The following is a 15,978-nucleotide window of genomic DNA, read 5'->3' on the forward strand; positions in this document are numbered from 1 at the left end:
TATCAGGATTAACTTGAATGGTTTCCATTTGTTTGTCCTCTTGATCTTTTTTGTCCTTTAGAATCACGATATGATCCATTAGGATACTAATTGTAAACTGATAATGCACCAAACAGGTATCCCAGTCCCATGTAAAGCCTTGGTGGAAAGTTACGATTTTTGTCTGGGAGCCAGTGCTATTTGGAACATGGGATGGAGTATTCACAACTTGCATGATCAATATCTTTGGAGTGGTTCTCTTCCTGCGGACTGGGTGGCTTGTGGTAAGTTTATTTTTGGTTATATTTACGGCATTGTTGGCTTCAAGAAGCTGAAATTTGAATTGAGGGGTTTTACTTTTCACTGATATTGGACCACTTAATCTGTTTCTGTAAAATTCCATGTGTGTTAACTTTGCATTTCTTAACCTATTAAAAATAAGTGGGTTTGCAACAGCATTTAAAAAGTACACAAAGGAACTTTACAGATAACCTTAACCAACATGAGAACAGAAGAAATAAACCCCAAAGTGTTTAAAAAGCTACTGACCGAAACTTGCTGCAGGTAGGAAGTTTTAAAAAATGATCAGTTGACTAACTTGTTTAAATTTTGATAATTTTAATGGAGATTGACTCAATTTTATGCAATCAAATTTTTAGCTTATTTTACCTTCAAGTTTAGTTTGTTTTTCACTTGTATGAAGTTGCAAGGTAAATTTATAATCATAGAATCCATACAGTGCAGGAGGAGGCCATTTGGCCCATCGAGTCTGCACTGATAACAATCCCACCCAGGCCCTATCCCCGTAACCCCATGTATTTACGCTGCTAGTCCCTCTAACACTAAGGGACAATTTAGCATGGCCAATCAACCTAACCCACACATTTTTGGAGTATGGGAGGAAACTGGAGCACCCAGAGGAAACCCACGCAGACATGGGAAGAACGTGCAAACTCCACACAGTCACCTAAGGCCAGAATTGAACCCGGTTCCCTGGCACTGTGAGGCAACAGTGCTAACCACTGTCCTACCGTGCTGCCCCTTGTGTTCACAAACATGATTATATTTATATGTTCATTTTTTCAGTTTGCCTTGTTTTTATATTAGATTTACAATAGTTTAATTTTTAAAAGTATTTTAAGCAGCTGGTGAACAGTAGGAATGGTGAACTGTTAATTTTGCTCTACAATTAGAATCATAACTTAAAAAGTGGAAAGGACATTGTGAACCTAGGAACTAAAGATTGCAGCAAAACCTCATACCTCTTGTACAGTTTCCTGGTACTCTAACGATTGGTTTCATTGTTTCTGTAATCAGGGCAATGAAGGTAGTAAGTGTTTCTAATTAATTTATTTGCTTTTAAATGACTGATGTCAGTTTGATGGTTTGCCATTATAAGAAATTTCAACTGATGTCTGCCATCTACAAATAGGCGAACTAAGGAACTAGACCGCGGGAGTGATCTTACCAAATTTCTAAGTGCCAACCAAAAGTGAAAACGGAAGAGAATCGCACTGGTTTTTTGGGCGAGTTAAAAATGGAATCTTACCACACTGAGGGAAAATCTCTTTCTTGCCAGAAGGTGGTGGGGGAGGAGGGGGTAAGCTCGCCCGACAGCCAGCAGCTTACAGCAGAGGGTGTCATTGCCCATTCACACCGCCCTGTTAAGAACAGAGATCTGTCACTGCCTCCCCCCAGCTATAACTGGTCTCCACAGCTGATCGTTTTCCCCCCCACCCTGCTGTCGATGCCCTCTGTGGCCGATTTCACTACCTCGCGCATGGGTCGATTGCCCCCCATCCCCACATGGACTGGACCATCGTTAGTTGCAGAGTGCGCAGCGTTCTTCAACCACCGATTCTGGTTATAGAATGAGTACCGTCCCTCCACCTTAGGCCCCATCCTTTGCCCGCTCGCAGTAGGCCAGCCGACTCAGGGGATGCCCAGGCTGACAGTGCCAAGGTGCCTGGTGGACAGTGCCAGGGTGCCAGGCTGGCACTGCCCAAGGGGCACCCACCTGCCCCTGAACTCCCAGGGGGGCCTCAATGGCCTCCAGTCCTACCAGCAAAGCCATCACTACACATACCCATTGATGGGGACCATATGCGATCCTTGCCGGTGAGGATCTTCACCGACAAGGCCGCTGAGGCAAGTGAGCCCGGACAATTGCGTCCCGAACTCACTTGTAGGGTGCAAGGCTGATGTCGCCGGATATCGGGTGTCGGTAAAACCGTGAGGCAATCAATGGGGCGAGAAGGTAAGATCGCCCCCATAGTCTGATAAAGGTTTTGCATTTAAGCACTATTTATGTAGGAAACATCCCAAGGAGTTTCACAGGAGCATAATCAGACAAAAATTCACATGAAGCCAAAAACAAAGGAGCAATTAGGAGGGATAACTAAATGCTTGGTCAGACTTTACATGCATCTTGAAGGAAGAGAGAATGATATAGAGATTAATAGATGGGGAATTCCAGAGCTTCGGGTTTAAGTTACTGAAGGATAGCTGCCAATGATGATGCAAAGTGATTGGGGGATGCAGGAAAGGCCAAAGCTGGGTGGCATCCGCGAACATGCAGAACCTGGTGTTATGTCTTTGGATGATGCTATCAAAGGGAAATATTTGGATGAGAGTTGGGAGGGGAACAAGGACATTGGCCTCCAAATGTAACATTGTGGAAGTTAGTAGAGAAACATTCCAGGAAAGCCTCCGATTATGACTGGAGAGATAAGAGTGGCACAAGGTAAAGTCAGTCTCACTTGAGTGAGAGAAAATTGCAAAGGGTGAGGAGAGATAGTGTATTGGTGGACAAGCAGATGGGAGGAATATGGCAGTAGAGTAGCAGTTAAACAGATGGTTACAATCCCAGTGACGAATGAGTTCTGTTCACTTGTTTGAGTAACATTTAAATCTTAAGCACCACTTTTTGACTTTTGCCAAGTGTGATCGTAGGGGATCGTAGTAAAAATCTGCAATATATTAATTTGGTACCAACCCTGTTAATAGAATGATGGGGTTAGATGATACACTTTTTATATCCAATATTCAAATAGTTTTCCTTGCAGTTTGTAATGAAAGGGCAAAATATCCGAATGGTTGCCTCTCATCCTCTTTGCTTTCTGTTGTATGAAGGATGAAAGTCAATAGTTTTAGTAATCTTGGAATTACACATTTTGGTTTGCTTTTCTAGTTTTAATGAATCCGTACATAATTCAGATATCATGACCATAGATCTTTGGAACGCATTTAACACAATGTGACATCCTTTCATGTAAAATGCAATAAATATTAAAAATAGTTCTTTTAAATCTACTTCCTATTACCAAAGTCTCTGACATGTAATATGAGCCCAAATTTCTTTAAATTGTGCTAAAGATTAAGCCACGAATTATTATATGCTTACTATTATAGCTTTATTACATGTCTGACAGACAGGAAGATTAAACCAGCAGGGGCTCTTTTCTTAAGAAAAAGATGAAGGTGACCTGACAGAGATCTTTAAGATTATGAAAGGATTTGACAGGGTAGATGCACAAAATATGTTTCCACTTGTGGACAAGAGCAGAACCAGAGGCTATAAATGTAAGCTAGACACCACTAAATCTAATCGGAATTTCAGGAGAGATTTCCTTAACAGCGTGCTTTGAATATGAAACTCACCGCCACTTCAGGGAAAGTTATACAAACACTGAAGAAGAAAGGAATCGAGGATAGTTGGTGGCATTAGATAACGTAGGGTGGAGCAAGCTTGTGTGGAACTGAAACATTGGCATGTACCTAGTGGACAAAATAGTCTGTTCCTGTCCAGAAAATCATTTGTAATACCAGTACCTTCACAATCTCAATCACTTCCTTTAGAAATGTTATTTATTTCCTAATTATTTTCATCATTCACCACTTTTTAACAGATGATAATTTGAAAGTGGTCAGAGCAAACCAATTTTACCACAAAAATAGAGATGGGACAAATTGATAAACGTCTTTTATTGGAATTGAAAAACACAAAATTTGACCAGCTCTGTAATACTGTGTTAAACTTGAACTTGTATTTATATAATCTCAGGACATTCCAGAGCTCTTCAAAGACAACAGGGTTTCCTCTAAAGTGTTGTCATTGTTATTAAACAGCAGTGCAATAAATGGCCCGATGAACTGTATTTTGGATTTTACTGAGGCATTGATATTGTCTAGGGCATGCCTATTATGGTGCTTTCTGGAATGTTACCAGATGTGCCAAACCCAACAACTTGTAAATCAAGAGACAAATCTCTTTCAAAATAAAATCAAGCAATTGGGCATAAAAGTTATGGGTTGCTTTTTCAGAAATAAGCTAATATAGCTTGACAGTTGGTGTAGAAATCTAATTAGTGGTTTATTTAATCTCTAATAGTCAGAGCTCTGTACAAAAATGATTCTATAAATGTTTTATAAAAGACTTTCAGAAACATCCTATCCACTATCTCCACATGCGTTAAAGAATCATCTTCCTTTCCCCACAGTCACTATTGCCTGAAACAGTTGGAATGATACCTGTCCCATGTGCCCCACCTTAATGCTTTAAAACATTAACAATAGAAATACACTCACCTACAATGTAGTAACTGTTATCACTTCAAAATATGGCAGTGGTAGTTCAGTTAATACAAACATATGATTACAGCTGACAGATAAAGATCCTTGTCTAACTTGTATAAATGTATCACTCTCCAATGTTTAAATGTAAAGTTTTCAATGATCCGGTTCAATGACAAGTTTAAATCATTATTTTGATTTACAATATCTTTAAGTTTGAAGTTTATTTATTAGTGTCACAAGTAGGCTTGCATTTAACACAGCAATGAAGTTACCATGAAAATCCCCTCTTCGCCACACTCCAGCACCTGTTCGGGTACACTGAGAGAGAATTTAGCATGGCCAATGCACCTCCCCAGCATGTCTTTCAGACTGTGGGAGGAAACTGGAGCACCCGGAGGAAACTCACAATCTCACGGGGAGAATGTGCAAACTCCACACAGACAGTAACCCAAGCCGGGAATTGAACCCGGGTCCCCGGTGCTGTGAGGCAGCAGTGCTAGCTATTGTGCCATTGTGCCACTCCATATCTTGAAACAGTTTCACATAGCAAATGGATGTGGTCATGCAGAATAATGGATATTGAGTGAACAGTCTAGTTATGCTGCTCTTTTAGTGCCAATTTACCGTTTGAAACTCTATAGTAATCCTATTACAGGATACACTGCAAAGTGATTTGAACTGAAGTGTGCAGAACAGTGGATGCAAAGTAGGAGATGAAAGTTTAAAAATAGAGTAGGTTTGGATGGTGTTCCAGGTCCAGCTGCTTCATCAATGAAATCAACCTTTCATCATAAAATCAAAAGTGGGGATATTCACTGATAATCCACAATGTTCAGCACCATTCATGACTGAAGCAGTCCATGTCCATATGCAGCAAGACATGGGCAGTTTTCAGGCTTTGGTTGATAAGTGGCAAGTAACCTTCGTGCCACACAAGTACCAGGCAATGACCATCTCCAGCAAGAAAGAATCTAACCATCACCTTTTGACATTCAATAGCATCACCATTGCTAAATCCTGCACTACAAACATCCTGAGAGTTATCATTGACCAGAAACTGCGAATGGACTTGCCATGTAAATGACTATGACTATAGGAGTGGGCTGGAGGCTAGGAATCCTGCGGCAAATAACTCGCCTGTTGATTCTCCAAAGCCTGTCCATCATTTACAAGGCACAAGTCAAGAGTGTGCTGGAATACTCTTCACTTGCCTGGATTAATGCATCTTCAACAACACAAGAAGCTTGACACCATCCAGGACAAAGCAGCCTGTTTGATTGGCACTCCATCCACAAACATTCACTCCCTCCATCACCAATGCCCAACAGCAGCAGTGTGTACCATCTATAAGATGCACTGCAGGAACTTTCCGAGGCTCCTTAGACAGCATCTTCCAAACCCACAATCACTACAGGCTAGAAGGACAAGGGCAGCAGACACATGGGAACACCAACAACTGCAAGTTCCCTCCAAGCCACACATCATCCTGACTTGGAAATATATTGCCGTTCCTTCACTGTCACTGGGTCAAAATCCTGCAATCTCTCCCTAACAGCATTGTGGCTATACCTGCGTCACATGAGACTGCAGTGGTTCAAGAAGGCAGCTCACCACTATCTTCTCAAGGGCAATTAATGAAGGGCAATAAATGCTGGTGTGGTGAACCATAGATGGTTACCACTATGGGTACTTGTACATATGTTACTCTTGTTACTGTTGGGGTTAGGGTTTGGGTGTTCCACCTGTTATTATTGTTTATGTGGTACACTCCGTTCTGCTCCGCCTTCTTACAGGAGTATAAAGGTCACTGCTACTTCCTAGTAGCCCTTAGTCTGGGATAATATTGTTAAGTAGTGTGCTCCAATCTTGTTGTGAATAAAAGCCTTTATTCCCGGGTACGTCCTAGCCTCCCGTGTGAATCAATCGCGCATCAGCTGGTCTAGCCAGGAATGCAAACATCCCATGAATGAGTTAATACAAAGTGGAAGGGACAATACAGAAATGTGCTTTAAGGATTTTTATTTAAGAGAGAATGGAGAGAACCGAATAGAAAGGAGAGGACTGCAGTAGCCAAATGATGGATCATCAATAGTGAAGGACTGAAAAACAGTAAGATTTTGGTGCTTGAGGATTGGGGGAAACATGCAGGAATTTGAAAATTAGTCAAACTGAAGGACCTGCACCAAGAGAGAGAGGTTAGGCTACACTCTGACCGTATGCCCTCCACCTCCCCTACTCCACTCAGCTCAGTGTTTTTTAACATGAATGATTAAGATTTTTTTCAAAAAGCCAGTCACAACTTTAGGACCTTGCAGAGCTGTTCTCTGTAGCCAAATGGCTGATCAGAGACATCGCAAGTGAGGCTGGATGTTGCTGAGAAATGGCATATCTCTAGATCATCCTATGGGACTTGTCGTGTGTGTGTTATGCTTCAGTTATATTCGGATATAAAACATGAAATGAGAGTCTTTAAGTATTCCTTCAAACAAATTATCCCAATAATGATATAGCACCATAAACACTGGAGAGTTTGCAGTGGTAGCTGGGTTAGTTATGAAGCCATAAGATGACAACTAATTTGATTTGATTTATAATTGTCACGTGTTAATATACGGTGAAAAGAAAACGAGAGAGTACAGAATGTAGTGTTACAGTCATAGGTAGGGTGTCAAGAAAGATCAACTTTAACTCAAACTGCTTAAAGGCTGAAATGATGGAAACAGACAAGAGGTAACTTAGAATATAAAGTACAGAAACAGACATTTGTGCTCCACTCAAATCTCCCTCATCATACCAACCATTCTCATTTAACTCTCCGAGCATAACCCTCTTTTCATTTCTCTCTCGCATGCTGATCTAGACTCCCCTTCAATTCATTTGTACTATTTACCTCAACTATTTCCTGTACTAGTGTGCTTCACATTCTCTCTATTCAGTGAATACGTTTCTCCCAAATTCTCGGTTTGATTTCCTTACATTGATGGCCCCTAGTTGTGCTTTTTCCCACAAGTGGAAACCATTCCATGATGACCCTTCAGAACTTTAAAGATTTCATTTGATGTAGGCACACCCACAGTGCTGTTAGGAATGACGTTCCACAATTTTGACTCTGTGATAGTTGACCTGTGGTCAAAAATGTAAGGAATCAAATTACAACAGACAACAAGTATTGTTCTCCCTATATTTATTGTGTTGCCCGTTTGCTGCATTTTTAGAAACAGGAAGAAATACCTTTTCATACCTATCATTTACTTGGGAGTGTAATGCTCATCAAATCAAGGTATACACGATGATAAAAAGTATGGGTAAAGTAGACGTGGAATGGATGCTTCCTCTTGTGGGGCATTCTAGGACGAGAGGTCATAGTCTTAGGATAAGGGGTAGCAAATTTAAAACAGAATTGAGGAGAAACTACTTCTCCCAAAGGGTTGTGAATCTGTTGGAATTTGCCACTCCAAAGTGCAGTGGATGCTGGAACAATGAGTAAATTCAAGGAGGAGTTAGACAGATTTTTAAATGGTAATGGGTTGAAGGGTTATGGGGCGAAGGCAGGAAAATGGGGATGAGCATATCAGGCATGATCGAATGGCGGAGCAGACTCGATGGGCCGAATGTCCTAACTCTGCTCCTATATCTTAGGAAATCATGAGCTCCCCTAAAGTTATCACTGCTCACTGTACATTGGGAACATGGAGATGTGGCCATTCAGTGAGATCATGGCTGATCTTTAGAAATTATATCCCTGCATTCACAACCCTGCTAACTTCCTCTCATGATGCGGAGGTGCCGGTGTTGGACTGGGGTAAGCACAGTAAGAAGTCTCAACACCAGGTTAAAGTCCAACAGGTTTATTTGGCAGCACATGCTTTCGGAGCCCAAAGCCCCTTCTTCAGGTGAGTGAGGACTTGTGTTCACAAACAGGGCATATAAAGACACAAACTCAATTTACAAGATAATGGGTGGAATGCGAGTCTTTACAGGTAATCAAGTCTTAAAGGTACAGACAATGTGAGTGGAGTGAGGGTTAAGCACAGGTTAAAGAGATGTGTATTGTCTCCAGCCAGGAGAGTTAGTGAGATTTTGCAAGCCCAGGCAAGTCGTGGGGGTTACAGATAGTGTGACATGAACCCAAGATCCTGGTTGAGGCCGTTCTCATGTGTGTGGAACTTGTCTATCAATCTCTGCTCAGCGATTCTGCGTTGTGTGTCGTGAAGGCCGCTTTGGAGAACGCTTACCCGAAGATCAGAGGCTGAATGCCCGTGACTGCTGAAGTGTTCCCCGATTGGAAGGAAACGTTCCTGCCTGGTGATTGTTGAGCGGTGTTCATTCATTCATTGTCGTAGCGTCTGCATAGTCTCACCAATGTACCGTGCCTTGGGACATCCTTTCCTGCAGCGTATCAGGTAGACAACATTGGCCATGTTGCAAGAGTATGTACCGTTTACCTGGTGGATGGTGTTCTCACGTGAGATGTTGGCATCTGTGTCGATGATCCGGCATGTCTTGCAGAGGTTGCTGTGGCAGGGTTGTGTGATGTTGTGATCACTGTTCTCCTGAAGGCTGGGTAGTTTGCTGCGGACAATGGTCTGTTTGAGGTTGTGCGGTTGTTTGAAGGCAAGAAGTGGGGGTGTGGGGATGGCCTTGGCAAGATGTTCTTGGCAAGATGGTAACCGCACGATGCTCCACTTCTCCAGCTTCCACCCTAAACACGTTAAAGAAGCCATCCCCTGCGGACAAGCCCTCCGTATACACAGGATCTGCTCAGATGAGGAGGATCGCAACAGACACCTACAGACGTTGAAAGATGCCCTCATAAGAACAGGATATGGCATTCGAATCATCGATTGACAGTTCCGACGTGCCACAGCGAAAAACCGCACCGACCTCCTCAGAAGACAAACACAGGACACGGCGGACAGAGTACCCTTTGTCGTCCAGTACTTCCCTGGAGTGGAGAAACTACGACATCTTCTCTGGAGCCTTCAACATGTCATTGATGAAGACGAACATCTTACCAAGGCCATCCCCACACCCCCACTTCTTGCCTTCAAACAATTGCACAACCTCAAACAGACCATTGTCCGCAGCAAACTACCCAGCTTTCAGGAGAACAGTGACCACAACATCACACAACCCTGCCACAGCAACCTCTGCAAGACGTGCCGGATCATCGACATGGATGCCATCATCTCACGTGAGAACACCATCCACCAGGTACATGGTACATACTCTTGCAACTCGGCCAATGTTGTCTACCTGATACACTGCAGGAAAGGATGTCTCGAGGCATGGTACATTGGTGAGACCATGCAGATGCTACGACAATGAATGAACGAACATCGCTCAACAATCACCAGGCAGGAGTGTTCCCTTCCAATCGGGGAACACTTCAGCAGTCACGGGCATTCAGCCTCTGATCTTCGGGTAAACGTTCTCCAAAGCGGCCTTCACGACACACGACAACGCAGAATCATTGAGCAGAGACTGATAGCCAAGTTCCACACACATGAGGACGGCCTCAACTGGGATCTTGGGTTCATGTCACACTATCTGTAACCCCCACGACTTGCCTGGGCTTGCAAAATCTCACTAACTGTCCTGTCTGGAGACAATACACATCTCTTTAACCTGTGCTTAACCCTCTCTCCATTCACATTGTCTGTACCTTTAAGACTTGATTACCTGTAAAGACTCGCATTCCACCCATTATCTTGTAAATTGAGTTTGTGTCTTTATATGCCCTGTTTGAGAACACAAGTCCTCACTCACCTGAAGAAGGGGCTTTGGGCTCCGAAAGCATGTGCTGCCAAATAAACCTGTTGGACTTTAATCTGGTGTTGTGAGACTTCTTACTGAACTTCCTCTCAGCACAGATACATGACTGACCAATTGATTAGATTTTCTGTATTGTCTTTGAGGAGAATTATTTGTCTGCAAGTCGATGATTCCACACCTAGAGTGGCGCCACCAATGGTTCCAGAAGAATGTTCGTATGTTGTTAATAAAGTTAATATGTATCTATGGCTGAGATATGGTTCAATTTACCATGAGATTCCTGAGTGACATCAAATTACTGACTATTGTAGTTTTTCAATCTCAGGGAAATACCGGTGTTCTACTGGGAATATTTATGGTGACCCTGGTTATCTTGGTTGCTCTGGTGACGGTTCTATCTGGAATTGGCGTGTTGGAGAGGTGTAGTCTGGGAAATGGTGGCGTATATTCCATGCTTTCTACAGTTCTGGGCGGTCGAGTCGGAGGAACCTTTGGATTTCTCTACGTATTTGGACAGGTAATCAAGACTTCAGGTTTTTAATGAAACATTTTAGAGTTCTGTTTGCATCTGTACCAAGATTTAAACTGCCTCTCTTTGTGAAGGCCCAGCCTCATTATTGTGCAAATCCTGTGGATGGTATTCAGTCATTGACGCAGGTTTGCTATTGAATTCCCAGCAGTGCTTGTAACCACTTAACGGCTGAGTACATCAAAGTCTGTTTATGGCAAGTCCATTGTGCAAGAGGATTAGTCACACAGGCTCTTTCTGGCAATCTGGTGATTCAAATCTTTGGAAAATCCAACAGTATCTGCCGGACCACCTGGAAGTGTATTTCCAGAGAAACTACTTCAGTAGTTCCTTGCAATGCTTCTTCCCAAACAAAGAACTGAATTTACTCTCCATCGCACGAAAATGCCAGCAGAGCAGAGTACGGAAGTGCAATCCTGAATCTGACCTCTGCCAATTTTGTGGGTGGGGGGTGCATTGATGGGGCCTGGTTATAAATGGTACATCTGTGATCCCTGAAGGTTGCTGCCTCCACTCGTGTGATTTTGAACAAAGAACAATACAGCACAGGAACAGGCCCTTCGGCCCTCCAAGCCCGGTGAGATAGGTTTCTGAAACCCGAAGTGTGCAGATTAGAATTTGTAGGAGTAGTTTTGAACTTTATTTGGATAGCTTGGGCATCCTTTTGGAGAGGTAAGGCACACCTTTGGATATAGTGCCGGGCCACCGTTGGGAGAGGTATGGCATCTTTTGGGGCAGACTAAGTACCCTTTGGGATTGTTAAAAGTCGATCTGAATGTGTATAAATTTTTGTAAAAAGTGCAGAAATTCATTGAAACTGTCAAGCCTTCACATGTCTCATAGATTCCAACAGTGCAGAAGGAGACCATTTGGCCCATTGAGTCTGCACCGACCATAACCCCACCCAGACCCTATCCCCCGTAATCCTGCTAATTTACTCTAGCTAGTGCCCCTGACGTTAAGGGGCAATTTAGCATGGCCAATCCACCTAACCCACACGTCTTTGGACTGTGGGAGGAAACCGGAGCACCCGGAGGAAACCCACACAGACACAAGGATGACCCAAGCTGGGAATTAAACCTGGGTCCCTGGTGCCGTGAGGCAGCAGTGCTAACCACCCGGCTCCTGGGGGTGGTGTGCCTGTCTTCTAATCCTGGCCACCTCAAGGAATGAAAACCCAAGCTTCCAGATCTTCTCCTCTGGGTTGGTTTGGTGGAGCTGGGAAATATCCTGACCCTGTGCTCTTGACCCAAGAGCAAAAATCCAAGCCAAAGTTTTATTTTAGTATTTGTCTTAGTTAGCTTAACCTGGCATGGATGGCCCATCATGAGCTTTCCCGACAAAAAAAATTGCAATTGTTGTCCATTCACAAGGGACATTACTGAAGCACTTAAACCATGGAATGGATTCACAAGACACAGCCACGGAGATGGCATTGTCCTGCCACCACTATCTGGTACAGGTATTCTGCAGTCATGTAGCTAGTTGCCGAGACTCAGTGGATGAATGATGAACAATGCCATGGTCATTATCCCATCCACTTTCCCTCTTGTCACTCATCTGTCAGGATGCATCCTCACAGTTGAGCCTTGGCAACGTCCCTCTTACCGTCTCAGGCCTGCTGCCACCGTCTCAGGCCTGCTGCCACCGCCTCAGGCCTGCTCCTACCAGGTCTATTGTGTGCACATAGTGTTTCAGATTAAACACAAGACCAAAATCCAATTTGAGTGGAAGCAGCTGCTGATTATATGGGCAGCTGAACCCATGAAATGCGCATACGCAAACCCTGACCCAGGCCCATTCCTGCTTCTGTGAAAATGGTAGGTGCTGTGTTTAGGGGCAGGACCTCCAATTTTAGGATTGCATCTGCCATTTTCACTATGATGGAAGAATTCATTGTCAATCATTAATACAATTTGTCACTTTCATACGCAATTAAAGAATAGGGAAGGATGGAGTAAACAGCATCTTCATGAGTAAAAGCTCATTACAGAACAGCCATGATCTAACTGAATGGTAAAACAGGCACGAGGGGCTGAATAGCTGACTCCTATTCCTGTTCCTATGACCAGCAGCAGCAGTGAGTTAGTCATTTCTTTACCGGCCACTCGGTATGTGAAACGTGTCGGATTGAGGTAATCTAATTCAGGGGAGTTGCTTACAATGATTGTACTTAAGTTTTATTCCACTTGAATGTTGCCTTGTATTGACTGCTTGTAGATTAGCATTATTGGTTGAGGGAAGTGTGAGGTTATGTCTGTTCAGTACTTTTAAATTTCTTTATTCTTTCATGGGGTGTAGGCGTCGTTGGCAAGGTCAGTAATTGTTGCCATTTATTTGAATCAGCATGTCTGCTGATAAAGCTGTTCCTGGGAGTCATACAATGAGACAGCACAGAAGGAGGACATGCCCCATCATTTCTGTGCCAGCTCTCTTGTAAAATTATCTTATCAATCCCAGTCCCCTGTTCTTTCCCCAAAAGCTCAATGTTTTTTATTCCCCTTCAAGCATTTATCCAACTTCCTTCTGAATGTTGCGATTGAATCCGCTTTCAGGCAGTGTATTCCAGGTCACAATAACTTTTGTGCAAAACAATGCTTCCTGTTGCCACCCCCTTTTTCTTTGCCAATCACCTTAAATCTCTGATCTCTGGTTATGCACCCATCTGTCACAGGAAACTGTTTCTCCTTATTTACTCGTGTCTAAACCATTCATGATTTTGAACACTATCAAATCTTCTCTGCTGTTAAGGAGGACAACTCCAGCTTTTCCACAAACCTGAATTCTCTCATTGCTGCAGCCATTTTAGTTAATCTCTTCTGTACTTGCTCCAGGGCCTTGGCATCCTTCCTGTGGTGTCCAGAGTTGGAACATACAGTTCTGACTGAGGCTTAACTAGTCACCTGACTTTGGATTTCAAGCTTGTGCATTAATAACAACACCTTATATTTACATTGCACCTTTTAAAGTAATAGAACGTCGGGATTAATAACCAGCAATGAAAAGGGTGGAGGATTAGCACGCTATTTACTTTAGTAGACAAGTGTCCATCATAAAAGCCAGCAAACAATGTTAATAAGATGTGCTTCTGATGACAAAGATAAAATAATGCTCTCTTTCAGTGTGTTGCAGGTGCTATGTATATCACCGGCTTTGCTGAATCCATTGCTGACTTGTTGAACCTCAGTAACATCTGGGCAGTCCGGGGAATTTCCATTGCGGTGCTGATGGGATTACTGGGAATTAATCTCGCCGGAGTCAAATGGATCATTCGGTTTCAGCTGTTGCTATTAGCCTTGCTGGCTGTCTCCACAATGGATTTTGTTATTGGCACTTTCACACATCTGGATCCTGGTAAGAAAATGCATTTGTCAGCAGCAGTTTGATAAATGGTGGCTCTTTATGTGGCTAAAATCTTCAGAGAGATAGGTCTTACTGCTCATGTAGTGCCGTGTGTCCCAGTCAGTGACACTCATAAAATGTTGATTGTAATAGAGGCAAATAAATTATTGGAATTCCTCCTTTTGTTGCTTATGCACTGTTATAATAACATTCTTTATTTATTCTTTCATGGGATGAAATAACACTAGCAAGTTATTGCCCTTGAGAAGGTGGTGGTGAACTGCTTTCTTGAACATAAGTATGCTTAGAATTTCCCTGACACTCAATTGGAAGTTTTTACTCCTCCAGTTTAAGTCCCCCTTTCTTTATGTTTGGCTTGGTTGCATTCATTTTCTTTCACATTTATTTATTTATTTTTCTCACCTCTCCCACAGAACAAGGATGTGATTATGCTTCCCATGTTACTTGCTTTAGTTAAAAGGTTGAACAGATTCTAGACCTGGTCTTTTAAATTGCTGACAGAGTCATTATAATTAGTAGTTGATTGGCTTGTGGAAACTCCGATTTTGTTTTTGGGTGAAGTTCCAGCAGGATAATAGTTCCTCACACTATTCCATACCTGCCTCAACCCTGTCCCATTTTCCTTGGTTAGAGCTGTCAGCGGATCCTTGCTGTGTGCTACTGAAGGGTGAAGAGAGACGCCACTGCAGCCCCTGAAAATCCAACAAGGGAAGTAAGGTGGTGGAAGATTGGAATGATATCTTCCAATAAAGACCTCGGCTGAGGCTTTCAGCAAATAAGTATTTCTGACTGTCTGGAGAGAGATGGGACCGCAACAAGGCAGCTTCCCTCCATTGGGACATTGACAGTTACTTTCCTGGCAAGTCACCACATCTCAGGAAGTTGAAGGTAGTTGTAGCATGTGGGGATGTATTGGTTCCAGAGGGAGCAGGAAGAAGGAAATGCTGCTTGAATGGTCAACCATGCAACGTACCTTATCACCCAAAATTCCTGACATTTCTTTGTAAGATCAGAGTTGAATACCCCTCACTGTGGTTTTTCTTCTGCTTTTTTAAGCCACTCCATTTTATGACAACAATAAACAATTCGAGGCATTTTATGGTCGGGCCTATTTTGAACGGGCACCATTTAATTCAGTGTTAATTGCCATTAAGCCTTGAGTGTCACTCTGAGGGCTTAGTCCTTCTGTGACGAATTTTGATTTGGAAATTCTGCAAGTCACTTTTGCTGCCTCTGACTGTCCATTACTAGAATTATTCTTCCTGTATCTTTTCTTGCATCACTTTGTTTCTGAACTGGCTCACAATTAAGATCAGAGGTTTTACTCAAAGGAATCATTCCTGAATTGTGGCATATTATCCCAGATTGTAGAAGAACAACATTTCCCAATATAAATCTATATTTTTAATGGGGATTTTAGGAACAATTACAGTCACACAAAGCCCCTTCATCAAAGAACAATTTAAATTTACTTTATGCAATGGGAAAAACACACACTTTCCATCAACTCCCTGTATTAATACATTCTAATCTATCCCTGTCTATTCCCAAACATGATGTGGAGATGCCGGCGTTGGACTGGGGTAAACACAGTAAGAGTTTTAACAGCACCAGGTTAAAGTCCAACAGGTTTATTTGGTAGCACATGTCATTAGCTTTCGGAGCGCTACTCCTTCGTCAGATGGAGTGGATATCTGCTCTCAAACAGGGCACAGAGACACAAAATCAAGTTGCAGAATACTGATCAGAATGCGAAT

The 15,978-nt window shown here is 42.8% G+C and overlaps 1 protein-coding gene across 1 annotated transcript in view; it reads left to right on the forward strand.

Moving 5' to 3' along the window:
* Positions 1 to 15,978, forward strand: part of slc12a8 (solute carrier family 12 member 8) — a 152,159-nt gene that overhangs the window by 40,884 nt on the left and 95,297 nt on the right. The window contains exons 3-5 of the mRNA XM_078229173.1: positions 117 to 263; positions 10,655 to 10,846; positions 13,981 to 14,212. Coding sequence (XP_078085299.1) covers positions 117 to 263; positions 10,655 to 10,846; positions 13,981 to 14,212 — 571 coding nt within the window. The remainder of the gene's footprint in view (positions 1 to 116; positions 264 to 10,654; positions 10,847 to 13,980; positions 14,213 to 15,978) is intronic.

This window comes from Mustelus asterias, chromosome 14, assembly GCF_964213995.1.
Source record: "Mustelus asterias chromosome 14, sMusAst1.hap1.1, whole genome shotgun sequence".
NCBI lineage: Eukaryota > Metazoa > Chordata > Chondrichthyes > Carcharhiniformes > Triakidae > Mustelus > Mustelus asterias.